Genomic DNA, 14,188 nt, shown 5'->3' on the forward strand with positions numbered 1-14,188 from the left:
TATCGTTCAGTCGACAGTCACTGAGCACCTATTGTGTGCAGGCTAATGGGGAAGCTAGGCAAGGAGGATGCAAGGATGAAGAGACGTTTAGGGATGGACAGGCTTGTAACTGTGTGGTGGAAACGAGAGCAGGGTCCTGAGCCTTGGGCTTGGGGAAAGAATCCCGTTCAAACTGAGTTGTACCTGACAACTGGGAGTTTGTTGGGAGGGTAGGGGTGGCTGTGGGAATAGCCTAGATGAGCATTGTGCTTTCAAGGAAGGAGAAAACTTTCAGCGTTCTTGGAGCATAATTTGGGGAAATGGTAAGAGGAAGCTGGGTGGGGAGGGACCAGATTAAGAATGGCCTGATGCCTGTTGGGTTTTCTTCTAGAGGCAATGGGAGCCCCCGAAGAATATTGAGTAGAGAGCGACATAGATCTGCAGATAGAAAAGATCACTGGTGTCTGGGTAGCCTGGTGATGGAGCATATTAGAACCTTGGCCAGGAGGGAAATGAGACATTTCATCTGGACAAGAAACCCTGCACTAGCTCCCTAGGAGGGTGGGTCAGAGGCGACGTGAGAGCTAAACCCGGGGAGAGGAGACATGGGGGAGGGCAGGAAGAGACTCGGGACGGGGGGGGGGGGGGGGGGGGGGGGGCGGACAGGACAGGAAGCTGGTTGGTATCATTGGTTCCGCGTGGCTGGACTGCCTGACTCTGTCCCTCCTACGTGGTGCTGGCAGTGGGGGAGGGGTCGGGGAGAGCAGAGTGTCAGGGAGGGCAGGAGGGCTGCTGTGCCGAGCCCAGTGTGGAGCAGACCCTGGTCACTGACCACAGCAGGCTGCCCTTCCAGCTAGATGTAAAGCTGAAGGATGCAGGCCGTTCGGGTTGGCGTGTATTTGTAGCTCAAACTGTTGCCCTCCTGTGCTAGGGGAGCCGATAGCTCGCCAGAAGGGGTTTGGTGAGATGGGGTAGCGGGGGATGTTGGGGAAATGGCATCGCAGTGTGTGGCTCACCTGTCTCTGCTGAACACTTCCATTCACACCCCACTCCCCCGTCCCCACTCCCTCCCTCCTGCCAGGATTCAGTGCCAAATGTCCATTGCCAGCAAGAAAGGAGAAGGGGAGAGGGGCTGGGGGGGGAGCGGGTGTTGCCTCTGGCCTGCCTCACAGTGCCAGACCCCCTCCCTCGTGTCACCCCAAGAAGGACCAGCTTAGTTGCTCTGAACCTTCGGAGCCTTTCCTTTGAGGGATGGGTCAGGGGTGTCTGGGAGGCATCCTGGCTCTTAGACTATACATCTGTTGTGGAAGTGAGGGTGACACTCCTACCCTGGGCATAAAAGGTTCTGGGAGCTCTGATGCCTTTGGAAGTAGTGGTTTTTCAGATGTTGTAAGGGAAAGGTTCTGGGGCGAGGTAAGAGGTTCCGGCAAAGCCACAGGTCTCAGGGATGTTATTTGGATATTAGTCTTCCGTCATAAGCGAGTTCTGCGTGGGCTGCCTGTGTAAGTCCCCCCACCCCATCCTGTGCTCCAGGTGGGAGGGGTAGGGCCCTGTGGGGAGCATGTGTGCCCTCCCCGACTCCTCAGGCAGCCTTGCCCCTTCCCTTATCGGCCTGGAGATGCCCGCGTCGGGGAGGGTGCTGGGGAGCCAGCCCTGAGCCCCAGGCCAGCGCGCCCACGCTGGCCCCTGCCTGCCTTCCCGCGGCATCGCCTCTGCAGCCCTGTTCACTCTCCCCTCCTCATCTGCTCACCCCGTGCCCTGGTTGCCTGTCACCTGGACTGACGGTCAGGGCTCCACTCGGTTCTCGCCTTTCCTGCCAGGCCCCTGCTTGGTGCCCAGGGTTGGTCTGCCCTGCGGCCACGTACCTTCACAGCCCCGTGCCACACGGCGTGGCACCAGCGCATCGCCAGCTCACCGTCTGTGCAGCTTCACGTGCACATCCTCCATCCTGGCGGGAGCAGCCTCACCGTAGTGTGGCACTTTGGTAGGTGCTCCCGGGGCACCTGACCTGGAACTGGAGCTCAGGAGGCCTGCCCGGTAGATGAGTTTGTTTTCTGTTTCCCAGATCCGGGGCTGTGGCCCAGAACGGTGCCATTGTTCTCTCTGCCAGTAAGTTCCAGCGGAGGGAGGCCTTGTGGCCTGGGGCCTGATGAAGGAGCAGGGTGCCCAGGCAGCCGGCCTGGGGAGCTGTTATCTTCCAGACTTTGGCCTCAGGGCCTCTTTCCCTGTGGCTTCTAGATCCCAGGTGTCTTCGCCTTCCTCCCCTGCACTTCTGCCTCCACCCCTGGCCGGGGGGCCGGTCCCCACCACCCTGTGTCCCACCCACCCAAGCTGGGCTGCTGGCCACTACCTCTGGCCTCAGAGGCCTTCACCGAGGGTCCACGGGGGAACTCAGCCCTCCTGAGGCGTGCTCTTCACCCCTCTGGAACTGATCCTCTCCAGAGGGCAGCAGAGACAGAGGCAGTATCCCAGGGGCTTTTCCCCGAGAGGGCCAGGCTCATCTCATCTCTCTCTTCAGCTCCTCCAGCCCCTGTGCCCCTCCCCAACTGCAGAACAACGGGGGACACAGCTTGCTGTTCTGAGTGGGTTACCGGAGCTATTTAACTGTGTGCTAAGCACAGGCTAAATGCAGAATAACCCAACTATCTCCGAGGCCGTGTTTTGAGGAAGGGGTGACCTTTCTCCTAAGAGCTTTGGAGGCAGGTGCCGTGGGCACTGGTGGCGGTGGGCAAGGTCAGCAGGCAGAGGTGCCAGCCCCTCTTACTTACCTCAGGGTTTTTTTCGTTTCTTTTTTTTGTCCTTTCAGGTTGGAGGCCGGCGCTGAATCTCGCCGCCCTGGACTGTGCTCAGGAGACCAACACCGCAGTCTGCAGAGACTTCGACATCCCTGGCTTCCCGACTGTGAGGGTGTGTGACCAGGAGGGGCGAGCGGGCTCGGGGGCAGTGCTGTCGGAGCACATTGTCAGCTGCTCCATGCTTCCCTGGTGTCTGCCTGACTGCTGGGCTCTGTGGTGTCCTCCCAGGCTTCTGGGCTTGACCTGCTTAAATCACAGCCCCTAGAGCATGTACCTATTTTAGAGGCAGAAAGGGATGTGAGCTGGGAGGCAGAAAAGAAAGAGGCTCACTTGGTCTGGCACATGCTCCCCATTATAAGGAAAAGGGGCTGTGTGTGGTTGTGTTGGGATGGGCAGATTGTAGCTGTGAGAACTGATCATCACCTGAGCTGGTGAGAGCTCCCAGCTCCCAGGGGCCTCTTTCCAATCAGTTCCTCTCCCGCCTGACCTCCCAGCCTTAGAGGGCTGATCTAAACCCTGTGAAACCGGGCTTTAGGCTCTGACCCACCTGTAGGCAGGATCAGACTCAGGGGGTCTCATGGTCCCCCAGAAAAGGTCCCCTGAGACAACTGGCCAACCTCATCCTCATCAGGCAAGTGCCTTGAACCCAAGAGGCTCAGAAGTGACCTGGCAGGAGAGCCTTAGCCCAGTGCCTCGGGCGGCAGGGATCTCCATCACGGGAGACATCACACCCAACACGCGAGGGCCCTGTCACCCCGCCTCTGGCTGCAGGTAGCACGGGCTCTCTGATGAGGCCCTGCCTGCCAGCCTGCCCACCGCGGGCATCAGCCACTTAATTCACATCTGGACAACTTCCAAGGCTCTCACAGCAGAGGCCCTGGGAAGCCCAGCGCAGCAAGGCTGTGCCGTTATACTTAGCACCCTCCCCAGAGCTCAGGCCCAGCCGTAATCCAGTTAGTTCTCTTCCAAATTAAAGAATCCAAATCAAAATCTCCCTCTCCACCTATAAATAATTAGCCTGCTCCCACCAGAATGGCATCTAGAAAAGCAATTTCCTCTGTGGCCACTAAGAATAATCAGGAGATACGTTCGGTAGATCTCCTTTCTGCCCGTGGACGCCACCGAGTAAGCATCGTCGACGTCTCCCCCGCCTCCACTGCCGTCGTGTCTAAGTCAGAGTCACCCAAAGAGCCCGAACAGCTGCGGAAGCTCTGCGTCGGAGGTTTGAGCTTTGAAACAACCGATGACAGTCTGAGGAGCCATTGTGAGCAGCGGGGAGCGCTCACAGATTGTGTGGTAACGAGGGATCCAAGCACCGGGCGCTCCAGAGGCTTCGGGGTCGTCACGTATGCCACTGTGGAGGAGGTGGATGCGGCCATGAAGGCAAGGCCACACGAGGTGGATGGAAGAGTTGGGGAACCAAAGAGGGCCGTCTCAAGAGAAGATTCTCGAAGACGTGGTGCCCACTTAACTGTGAAAAAGACTTTTGTTGGTGGCATTAAAGGAGACACTGAAGAACATCACCTAAGAGATTATTTTGAACAGTATGGGAAAACTGAAGTGATTGAAATCACGACTGATCGAGGCAGTGGCATTGCGTTCGTAACCTTTGATGACCATGACTCTGTAGACAAGATTGTCATTCAGAAATACCACACTGTGAATGGCCACAACTGTGAAGTAAGGAAAGCCCTATCTCAGCAAGAGACGGCTAGTGCCTCATCCAGCCAAAGAAGTCGAAGTGGTTCTGGAAACTTTGGTGGTGGTCGTGGAGGGGGTTTTGGTGGGAATGACAGCTTTGATCGTGGAGGAAACTTCAGTGGTCGAGCTGGCTTTGGTGGCAGCCGCAGTGGTGGTGGATATGGTGGCAGTGGGGATGGCTATAATGGATTTAGTAACAATGGAAGCAATTTTGGAGGTGGTGGAAGCTACAATGATTTTGGCAGTTACAACAATCAATCTTCAAATTTTGGAGGAAACTTTGGAGGCAGAAGTTCTGGCCCCTGTGGTGGTGGAGGCCAATACTTTGCCAAACCCCCAAACCAAGGTGGCTGTGGTGGTTCCAGCAGCAGCAGTAGCTGTGGCAGTGGCAGAAGGTTTTGATTACTGCCAGGAAACAAAGCTTAGCAGGAGAGGAAGCCAGGGAAGTGACAGGGAAGCTACAGGTTACAATGGATTTGTGAGCTCAGCCAAGCACAGTGGTGGCAGGGCCTAGCTGCTACAAAGAAGACACGTTTTAGACAATGCTCATGTGTATGGGCAAAAACACTCGAGGACTGTATTTGTGACTAATTGTATAACAGGTTATTTTAGTTTCTGTTCTGTGGAAAGTGTAAAGCATTCCAACAAAGGGTTTTAATGTAGATTTTTTTTTTGCACCCATGCTGTTGATTGCTAAATGTAATAGTCTGATCATGACGCTGAATGAATGTGTCTTTTTTTTAAAAAAAAAAAGAATAATCAGGGAATGCCTTTGAAGACTGAAAAGCCAAGCATTGTCCCTGGAACAAGATATCTCTGAGTTCAGGGGCTTCAGTTGCCAGGCAGAACCATGAACCATATCTGAGCCTGATGAGGCCAGGAGAATTCATCTGGAGAGCAAGGCCCCAGGCTCCTCCAGCAACATCCAGCTCTAACTCCATGTGACCTTTCTGTTCTCATGGCCAGTGAAATCCTGCTGCGTTCAGGGTTTCCACAGCCCCGGAGAGCTCCCTCCCACGCTCCTGTTACCACTTAGGGTCAGGGCCCAAGCCCCCATTCAGCTGGCCTGGGGAAGTGTCCTGAGCCCACAGCTACTGCCGTCTCATTTAGAGGTGGCAGCGGAGACATTGTTTGTCAACTGTCTCTTTTAAGTAAAAGGCTTCCATGACAGGGCCATTGTCCTATCCTTGGCCCCAAGATGTGTAACTTAAAATATTCAAAATTACTCTCCAAGGGGAGGACGGAGCCCTCTGTTCCTTCTGCTGAGGCAGGGCAAGCAGCCCCGCGTGGGAAGCTGGGGGAAGATCAGTGTGGCAGCAGGAGTCCCTGCACGGGGGAAGGGGGTTGGCATTGGTCCCGTGGCCAGGTCGGGACATCCTGTGGGGGTTCGGTGGGGGCTGGTGCCTGGGACATTCTGTTTCTGTCTGAAAGAGGCTGGGGCTCGGGGGGTTGGAAGGAGGTGGCCCAGGTATGTCGGGAGATCCAGAAGCTTCTCAGCACCTATCTGAGTCATTCAGCACACACAGCCTGAGTGCCCCCAGTGACTAATCATCTCCTCAACCGCCCATCCTACTGTGGGAGGGGTGCTGGCAGGGCCCTAAGCTGGGCTCCTTAACTGCCTTCACACTGGCGGCATCTGGCTGGGCTGGGCTGAGCTGGGCTGGTAGTGACCTGTGCATTTCTTAGGAGCTCCAGAGACCAGTGTTGTGACCTCCCCTCGGCCAAGCCCTCCCAGCCTCTCCTGAGGAGCCTGCAGTTCAGTTTCAGCAGGGAGAGGGGCTCTGTGCCCTGTCCTTAGGGCTCTGGTCCAGGGTGCAAGTGGTTCTAGCTCCTGATCAGTCTCTGTTCTAAGGCCCTAAGCAGTGGCTTTCAAACATTGTTACTGTGACCTGCAGCATTTACAGTGAGATCCAGAAGCTGGTTTGTATCTGTTAGCCCTAAAACAAGTGTTTCATAAAACACTATTCTTCGTAAGTGCAGTACATGCTATTTTCTGTTCTATGTATTTTTTAAAAAGTACTGGCTGTGATTCACTAACTTGATTTTACAACTTACCACTAGATTACTTCTAGTGTTTGGAAAACACAACTCAGATTCCAGATCTCCAGAGATTCTGGCCCGTTGAGAGCCCGGTGTGCGTGTGGGCTGTGTGGCTGGACCCCCTGGGAAGCAGTACACCCTAGAGGTGGGCCTGGCTGCCAGCAGGCCAGAGAGATGGCCCTGTACCTGTCTGCCATCCCCTGGGGACTGGAGCCTGTCCTCACTCCCACCCATCAAGGCTGAGAGCTCTAAGATGAGGACATGTGTTGAACAGGGGGAGAGAGTGTCGCTGGTATGACGGGGACAGGCCCGTACAAGAGTATGGCCACTCCCAGTAACATGTGTCATTGTCCCTTTCCTCTGCCTCCTGCGCCTTGTCTCCGTGAGCAAACAGTGCGCTTCTACCAGCCCAGCCTGTTTAGCAAACAACTGGCCCTGCAAGGCGGTCCAGCTGTGTCCGGGCCCTATCAAACTGGAGCCGGTGGCCATCTGGAAGAGAACAGAGAGGGGGAGGGAAAGGTAGCTTAAAGCTGGTTTTGGCTGGAGCTTGGGGACCTAGAGGCTGGAACTTCAGGGGTAGAGGCTTTGCCAGTGGGCTGCAGGAGTGCCCCTCAGTGGGTAATGGAGTAGGACCCTTTGTAGCCAGAGGCCTGGCTGGGATCAAGATTACAGGAAGCAGCAGCATTGGGTGGGAGAGGACAGAAGTCTTCCCTTTGCAAGATTCTGAGGAGATAACTGACACGAGTTCAAATCCTGGCTCCCCTGCTTACTGTGACTCGGGAAGTCATTTAATGCCCTAGCCGCTGGCCTCAGTTTCTTTGTCTGAAAAATGGGATGATAATATCTACCTAATAGGATTGTTGCCAACTATGAAATGAGGTCTTACGTGGGAGAGTGCCAAGACACTGTGGTATTAGCCAAAGTTCCATAAATGTTAGTTGTCTTCCTTCCTGTTGCCCTATGGGCTCGTGGTAGCCCCTCTGTGATACCCCATTTGAGGCAGTCCATCCATCAACAGCCGTTGAGTGAATATTTGCTCGGGGCACAGCACTGTGCTCATCATCATGGAGAAGCCAGACCTGTAGGCCATGGCCAGAAACATAAGCGAGGGCGGCCAGACAGGAAGGCGCTGCGCTCAAGGGCACTCAGAGCTCCCAGCTAGTTGACAGGCAGAGAGTGATGTGTACATGGTGAACGCTGGAGGAGTTTGCCTGGGGTCACTGAGTTCTTTCCTTCCCACATCAGAAGAGGACTTCATGGGGGAGGAGGAGTTCCCGAAGGAGGGGGACTTCCGAGTGGGTGGAGTTTGGCTGGGAGAGAGGAGGAATGCGGGTAGGATGTGAGAGCAGAGGATGTGGGTGGAACAATGTGGGGAGTTGAGAAGGCTGGTCTGGCTGGAGCAGAGGCTCTTGTGCGGGGCTGAGGCAGGACCCTGGAAGGAGGGAGCCCAGGGCTGGCAAGTCCTTGAATTCAAGGCTGGGAGTGGGGAGTACCGTCAGGGCTGTTACTTTTTCTGGCTCTTGTGAGATGTCAGGGAGGAGGACAGGACTCAGAAAGACATCTCCTGCCTCTCTCTGGAAAAAGGAGATAGGCCCCCCTCCCAGCAGTCACCTGCCCCCTGCCAGGTCTCTCCTCCGCTGACGGTCCACGAGGTAGGAACGGTTGAGCTGGTGCATCCTCGCAGGCTCGCTGTAGGGATTTGGAGGTCACTCTCCTTAAAACTTGTTTTGAAAGCTTGGATTCAGTGCCATTGATGGTTGCCACTACAAAGCGTGCTTTCTGTTTAGCCTTATTTGGCCCCCAGGAAGGCAGTTGCTCCTGGATAGGTTGGTAAAGACCTGCCCAATGCCATCTGGTCACCTGCCTTTGGGGACACAGGGAGGATTCCAGGGGCTCCACGGTTGGGGAGGGCAGAAGCTCCTGTGTCAGGTGTTGAGAGGAAAGGGACTGGGTGCTGACCGCTTCTGGAGGAAAAGAAACTCCCTGCTGGAGTCTTAATTGCCTGTTTCCAAGGAGTGGTAGCCCTTTCCCTTGGGTAGGGCACACGCCTCCAACAGCTGAATTAATAAGGATGCAGATTAATAAGAGGACAAAAACGTGCCCTGACTTGATTTTAATGTGATTTTTGCATGAGCTTCCAAGCTGATCAAAGGGTAGAGATTCTCTGTTCAACTGAACAGATGTCCTTTGAGTGTTTCCATGTCCTAGACACTGTGCCAGGCACTGTGGGGCTTGCAGAGGTGAATAAGCTATAGTCCTGCCCTCCCAGGTGGGAGGTGGATGGGTGGGAAGTGTGGGTTCAAGTCCATCGTAGCTGAAATGTAGGGAATGGGGGCGGGGCAGTGGGAGGTAAGTGTGGGTGGAGGCAGATCCTGGAAGGCCTCGAACGCTCTGAGTTTGGACATTATTCCTTGGCAGTAGGGAGTCGTGGAAGGGCTTTGAGGAGGAGGGACATGATCAGACCAGAATTGTCCCTTAGAAACCCAAACAAAGTGGCAGTGAGGGTGATGGCTCTATCATTTGAAAAGATGGAGCATATGACCATTTCTGAGGGCATGAGGCGGGGACAGGTAGAGACAGTTGTAGTGGCCCAGGAAGCAGGTGGTAGGCTCTGGTCTAGAAAAGGCAACTGGTCTCAAGGACTGTAGAAGAGATATCACAAAGGTCAAGTTCACAGACCACAGGAGTTGGTCTGGGTGATGGGGAGGAGGGCGATCACTGGGTGAGGGAAGGAACATGGGTGGAGAAACAGGTTGTGGGAGGGGTGACTCAGTCTTGCAGAGTGTGTGTATATTGGGGGAGGGCTGCCCTGACACCTGGAAGAAACAAGTTAAGACAGGTGAGGACCTGAGACGGGGTTCAGGTCACGAGCCATTTGGACAAGGTAGATGACATCAGCAAGGGAGACAAACAATGGGTTGGTTTGTCCATTCACCCATTTATTCACTCATTCATTCAAAAGCATAGCTTGAGCCCCTCGTTTGTGACAGCGCCTCCCAGGGCTTTTTAAACAGCAGAGTGCCATGATCCGACACGTGGCTGGAGGAGAAACTGGGGGCAGGAGATGGCACAGGAGAGGAGTCCAGAGCAAGGCTGGGACAAGAGCGAGGGGAAGGCTGTGAAGGTGGCCATGAAGGCCCGGGCAGTGTCAGGAAAACCAAGGGAAGGTGGTGACATGAAGGCAAAGAAGGAGAGTGGCGGGAAGATGTGGCACAAAAAAAAAAACCCTGGCCGAGGGGGGAGAAACAGGCAGTGATAGCATCAGATACTGCAGAGAGAGCAGGAAGGGCTGGAAGGTCATTGGACCAGCCAAAGAGAAGGTCAGCTGAGCTTTCCAGGAGTGGTCCCAGCTGAGCGGTGGGGGCATGAGCCGCAGCCAGCTTCGCGGGAAGGAAGAGGACTGAGGGCAGACACTGTTTCGAGAAATTTGGTAGCACCGGGAAGTGCTGGAGAAGCCTCTGTTCCCATCCTCCATCCCTTCGTGTCCTGTTTTTTAACTTTAGATTAGGAGGATCTGAACCTGTTTGCAGGCCTAGGGAAGGAGCTGGTAGACAAGGGGAAAGATGAAAGAGAGATTAATTGATAGGAAAAAGTTCCTCTAGAGTGTGAGGTATGGGAACCAGCCCTCACTTGGTGACATTGTTCTGGAAGGTGGCTGGGAAGCTTCTGGGGACAGAAGGGAAGGCTGCGTGACTGAAGTAACTGGAGAGAGGAGGGGGCCTTCCCTGTGGCCCTGTACCTCATGAAGGAGGGGAGCTCTTGGAATTCCTGCACTCCCCTCTTGCAGGCTCCTGTCTGACTCCCCACTGCCCACAGCTGGGGCCTTCAGAAGGCTCAGCTGGGGTCTGGGGAGGCCGCCCTTTGATGGAAGTAATGCCAGGCCCTTTTCCTAAGGCACCTGCTCAGATCTTGGAGGCCTGCTGGTTGAAGAAGAGTCAACCACACTACTTTACAGTGGCTGACAGTAACAACTGTAGCCGTGGAGAGCCACATGGCTTAAGGCGTCAAGACGTCAGTCATGTTTTTATGCCTGTGGAAGCAAGTTGAAGTCTGTTCTGTCTGTACAAGGGCACCATCGCTGTGAATAACTGCAGCTGTAAAGGTCATCCTCTGGGTTACTATCTGTGAGCAAACCAAACCTCAAATAGGTGTGTCTTTTATTTTGTTCCTGAGAAACAGTGTCAGCCCATAAATGCCTTAACATGCTTTATCTACTTGATTTCATGTCAGTCCTAGAAAACTCGGCTCGTTTTTACAAGCGTAAGGATAGCGTATACTTTTATTCATTCAAAATGTATTCAGTGACTGCGAAGAACACTCTTATGAATATATGTGGCATGTGTCCGTGGCTGGTTTTCACCCAGAATAAAAGTCTATATGAATGCTCCAAGTAGAGAGAGAATAACACAGGGTCCAGGTGAGGTCAGCAGTAGCGGGAGACGGTTGCAGGTGGGGAGAGATGGGCGGCTCCTCTGCATCTTTGTTGTTCATGGGGATGAGGGGGGAAGGTGGCCTCCAGAGTTCAGTTTTCTGCCTACAAATGGCTAGAACCGACAAATCTAGCTGATCCGTGTTTCCTAGGGTTTCAAAGGAACGAGGGAAGGGGCTGATGATGATATAATAGTGATAATGTTAACATTTATTGATTTCTTACTGTGTGCACCAGGTACAGTGCTAAGCACTTTGGATGTATTGTCATTGAATCCTCGCAGCAATTCTGCAAGGTAGATGGTGTCATCCTCATCTTAAAGATGAGAAGGTTCAGAGAGGTTAATAGAGTGCCCAAGGTCACACAGCAAGAGCATAGCAGAGCCAGGCCTTGAACCCAGGTCCGGTAGACCTGAGGGCCTACATTCAGCCACCAGCTTGGGATAAGGCCGAGCAGCTGTGCTACTCGGCAGAGGCCCAAGGTGGCTACAAGTAGCCGCGAGGTTAGGGACCTCAAGAGGAGGCCTCTTCCCAGACTGCAGGCTCTCCCCCAGGCAGTTAAGTGGCCATCTGTCAGGACAACTGAACTGTTACCTCCTGAGCCCAGGAGAGCTCAAGCCAGAGTTCTGGCAGCTCTCCCACCGCTTAGACAGGAGCTCAGATTCTAAGGAGTTGTCCTCTGTTCTCTCTGTCCTCTCTCCCAAGGAGGCAACAGACTGGGCCTGGGTGTCATGTACATGGGGAGAGAGTTAAACTGGCCCATCTGTAATAAGGCTTGTTTCTTCAGGGGCTCAAGCCCACCCCTCAGTAGAACCAAACTGGACACCCCTCCCTTCTGGAGTGTCTGCTGAGCCAGGCTGGGAGTCCTCGGTGGCCAGAGACATGAGCCTCACTGCCCCTTTTCCAAGATAAGGAGCCAGGACAGATCGCCTCAGAGAGCAGCTAACGTTGTCCAGGGTGTGCGCGGGGGGCGTGAAGCGACTTCACTTTATTTTTTTGGATGGGTCTGCATCACTTATTTATAGAGCAACTATTTTCTAGTCCCTATGTGCCGGGTCCCAGCACTTTGTAGAAACAGACCCCCCTCAGCCAGGTGTCCGAGCCGCAGCTTCCCGGGGTGCTCCAGAGCTGTGGGGGTGGGGATCAGATGCAGGACACCAGGGAGAGGAACCAGGGTCCCGCTCCAAGAGCAGAGACCTCCTGCTCTCATTTTACAGATAAAGAAACTGAGGCTCACGAAAGTGAAGTCATTTCCCCAAAGTCACCCCGTTTAGTAAGCAGCTGGGTCTCAAACACAGAGCGCTCAACTGGCGCGGGTGTTGTGCTCTTAGCTCCACTGACTCTTTTCTGTGTGTTTGCTTCCAGTTCTTTAAGGCCTCTTCCAAGACCGGCTCAGGAGCTACACTGTCAGGTGGGTGTCCCAGCTCGCGGGGTCTCATTGGTGCCGTTAGCATCTTTCTCCCCCTCTTTCGCCTGGGCTTCTCCTGGGGTGAAGAGAGCCCAGCAAGGTCTGCAGGGTGAGGAGGTCCCCGCAAACAAATTTGTGTTTTCCTGGAAATGTCGTTCCCAGCCAGCCTGGAAGATGCCTTTGGGAAAACAAGGCTGAAGAAGCCCTTCCATTTGGGCCCATCCGGGAAGCAGGGAGGGTCACACGTTCCCAGAATAGCCCTTCTTGTCCAAGTGGGGTTGACACGCAGAGGGGCAGCCAGATAGCGTGGGGAGGGCCCTCAGGGCCAGGTCTGAGGGACTCTCGCCTGCCCTGAGGGATGGGTCCCCCTGCCATGCTTAGGACCACAGGGGTGGGATGCCCCCACCCCTCATACAGAGGAGGACTGAGATGTGCTCTGCTTTGCTCAGCTCATGCTCTGGGCCCTTTGCTTCCATGAGGCAAGCTGACAAGGGCACTGGGATTCATTCTCCTCTCTTCACACCCCTTGCCTGTGTCCATCCTCATTTACAGTGGCTGGTGCTGACGTGCAGATGCTGCGGGAGAGGCTCATTGACGCCCTGGAGTCCCATAATGACACGTGGCCCTCCGCCTGTCCCCCACTGGAGCCTGCCAGGTATTTGGGGCTGGGGCAGGCCCAGGGCAGTGTGACAGGATGGCAGGCCTGGCAGTGAGAGGACAGTGGGGGGCAGCAGGGCTGGGGACCGGGCTGGTTCTTCCTGTTGCCTGAGTGGTGGACACCCCAGTGGACCGGAGCCCAGAGCTGCCTGGAGCAGCTGGTGGAGGGCTTCCCATTGCTGGAGGTCCTACCCGAGGAGCCCTGACTTCCTGGGGCTGACAGGGATGCAAGGGCCCATCCCACCCAGTGGGAAGAAAAAGACGGGAGGGGTTCTCTGGGTCATACCTGCTGCTGCTTCTCAGAACCTGGAATATCGGAGGGATGCAGCTGGATTTCACATGATCTAACCCAGGGAGGGTCCCTGAGAGGGTGGGCGTGGGGAGGAAAAAGGGAGACCAGATGCCGTTTAGAGGAAAGGGGATGGGGGACTGAGAAGCACAAAGCCCTGTAAAATGAAGGTGCTCATTTCCTGAGCCATAGCAGTGACCGGGGGATGGGGAGGTGACTCTCCTCCCTGGGCTGCAGAGCATCAGGTGGCTGGTGCTCTATATCTATCTACCTGCCCGGCAGCCTTCCAGGATCGCTTCCATTCTAGGAAAACAGGATAATGAGGTGCATGATGTCTCACTCTAACTCTCCCACAGAGGGAGACAGGTAGATTGAAAACACGAGGTCCTGCCCTTCTGGACGAGAACTCCGGATAGGAGAAAGCCCACCTTAAGGGGCCAAGAAGGAGCAAATCCAAGTACCAGCTGGGGTTGCTAGAGGGCGCCCAGCCACAGAACACAGTGAAGGTTCCGGATGCTGAGAAGGCCTCAGGAGGCAAACACTGGGGCTTCAGCGCCCACACTAAGTCTGCTGGTGTCTGGAAAGCTGAGGCCCTGCTGAGGGACTGTGTTTCCAAGTGTCAGTTGGTGTTGAATCCAACTCACAATGATTCTTTTATCATCTTTCCCAATTCTCCATCCTCCCAGAGGGCCTCATGGAGCCCGTGGACTGAGTATATGGTCTTGGTTTGGGGTTCCACAGCCAGACCCCATCTCTCCAGGAAACACCTCGCTCCTTCTTCCATTTCTCAATGATTTTGTCTCTGCCTCTCTCTCTTTCTTACACCCACCCTCCCTCATGGTGCCTTTTCAGCCCAGAAGATCTCAAAAGCAACCAGCCAGGTAAACCTGC

General features: G+C 54.8%; 2 protein-coding genes across 2 annotated transcripts in view; both read left to right on the plus strand.

Annotated features, from left to right (window-relative positions):
- The window catches only part of QSOX1 (quiescin sulfhydryl oxidase 1), a 41,391-nt gene that overhangs the window by 6,782 nt on the left and 20,421 nt on the right, over positions 1-14,188 (plus strand). The window contains exons 2-4 of the mRNA XM_067728805.1: positions 2,786-2,886; positions 12,309-12,354; positions 12,904-13,006. Coding sequence (XP_067584906.1) covers positions 2,786-2,886; positions 12,309-12,354; positions 12,904-13,006 — 250 coding nt within the window. The remainder of the gene's footprint in view (positions 1-2,785; positions 2,887-12,308; positions 12,355-12,903; positions 13,007-14,188) is intronic.
- Positions 2,896-5,212, plus strand: LOC137219757 (heterogeneous nuclear ribonucleoprotein A1-like). The gene has a single exon (XM_067728806.1). It carries the CDS (start codon positions 3,807-3,809, stop codon positions 4,875-4,877), a length of 1,071 nt encoding a protein of 356 aa, XP_067584907.1. The 5' UTR covers positions 2,896-3,806; the 3' UTR covers positions 4,878-5,212.

The sequence above is a fragment of the Pseudorca crassidens genome, chromosome 2, assembly GCF_039906515.1.
Source record: "Pseudorca crassidens isolate mPseCra1 chromosome 2, mPseCra1.hap1, whole genome shotgun sequence".
NCBI lineage: Eukaryota > Metazoa > Chordata > Mammalia > Artiodactyla > Delphinidae > Pseudorca > Pseudorca crassidens.

Coding starts and splice junctions, on each gene's coding strand:
- LOC137219757 (XM_067728806.1), top strand. CDS start 3,807: ATGGCATCTAGAAAAGCAATTTCCTCTGTGGCCACTAAGAATAATCAG.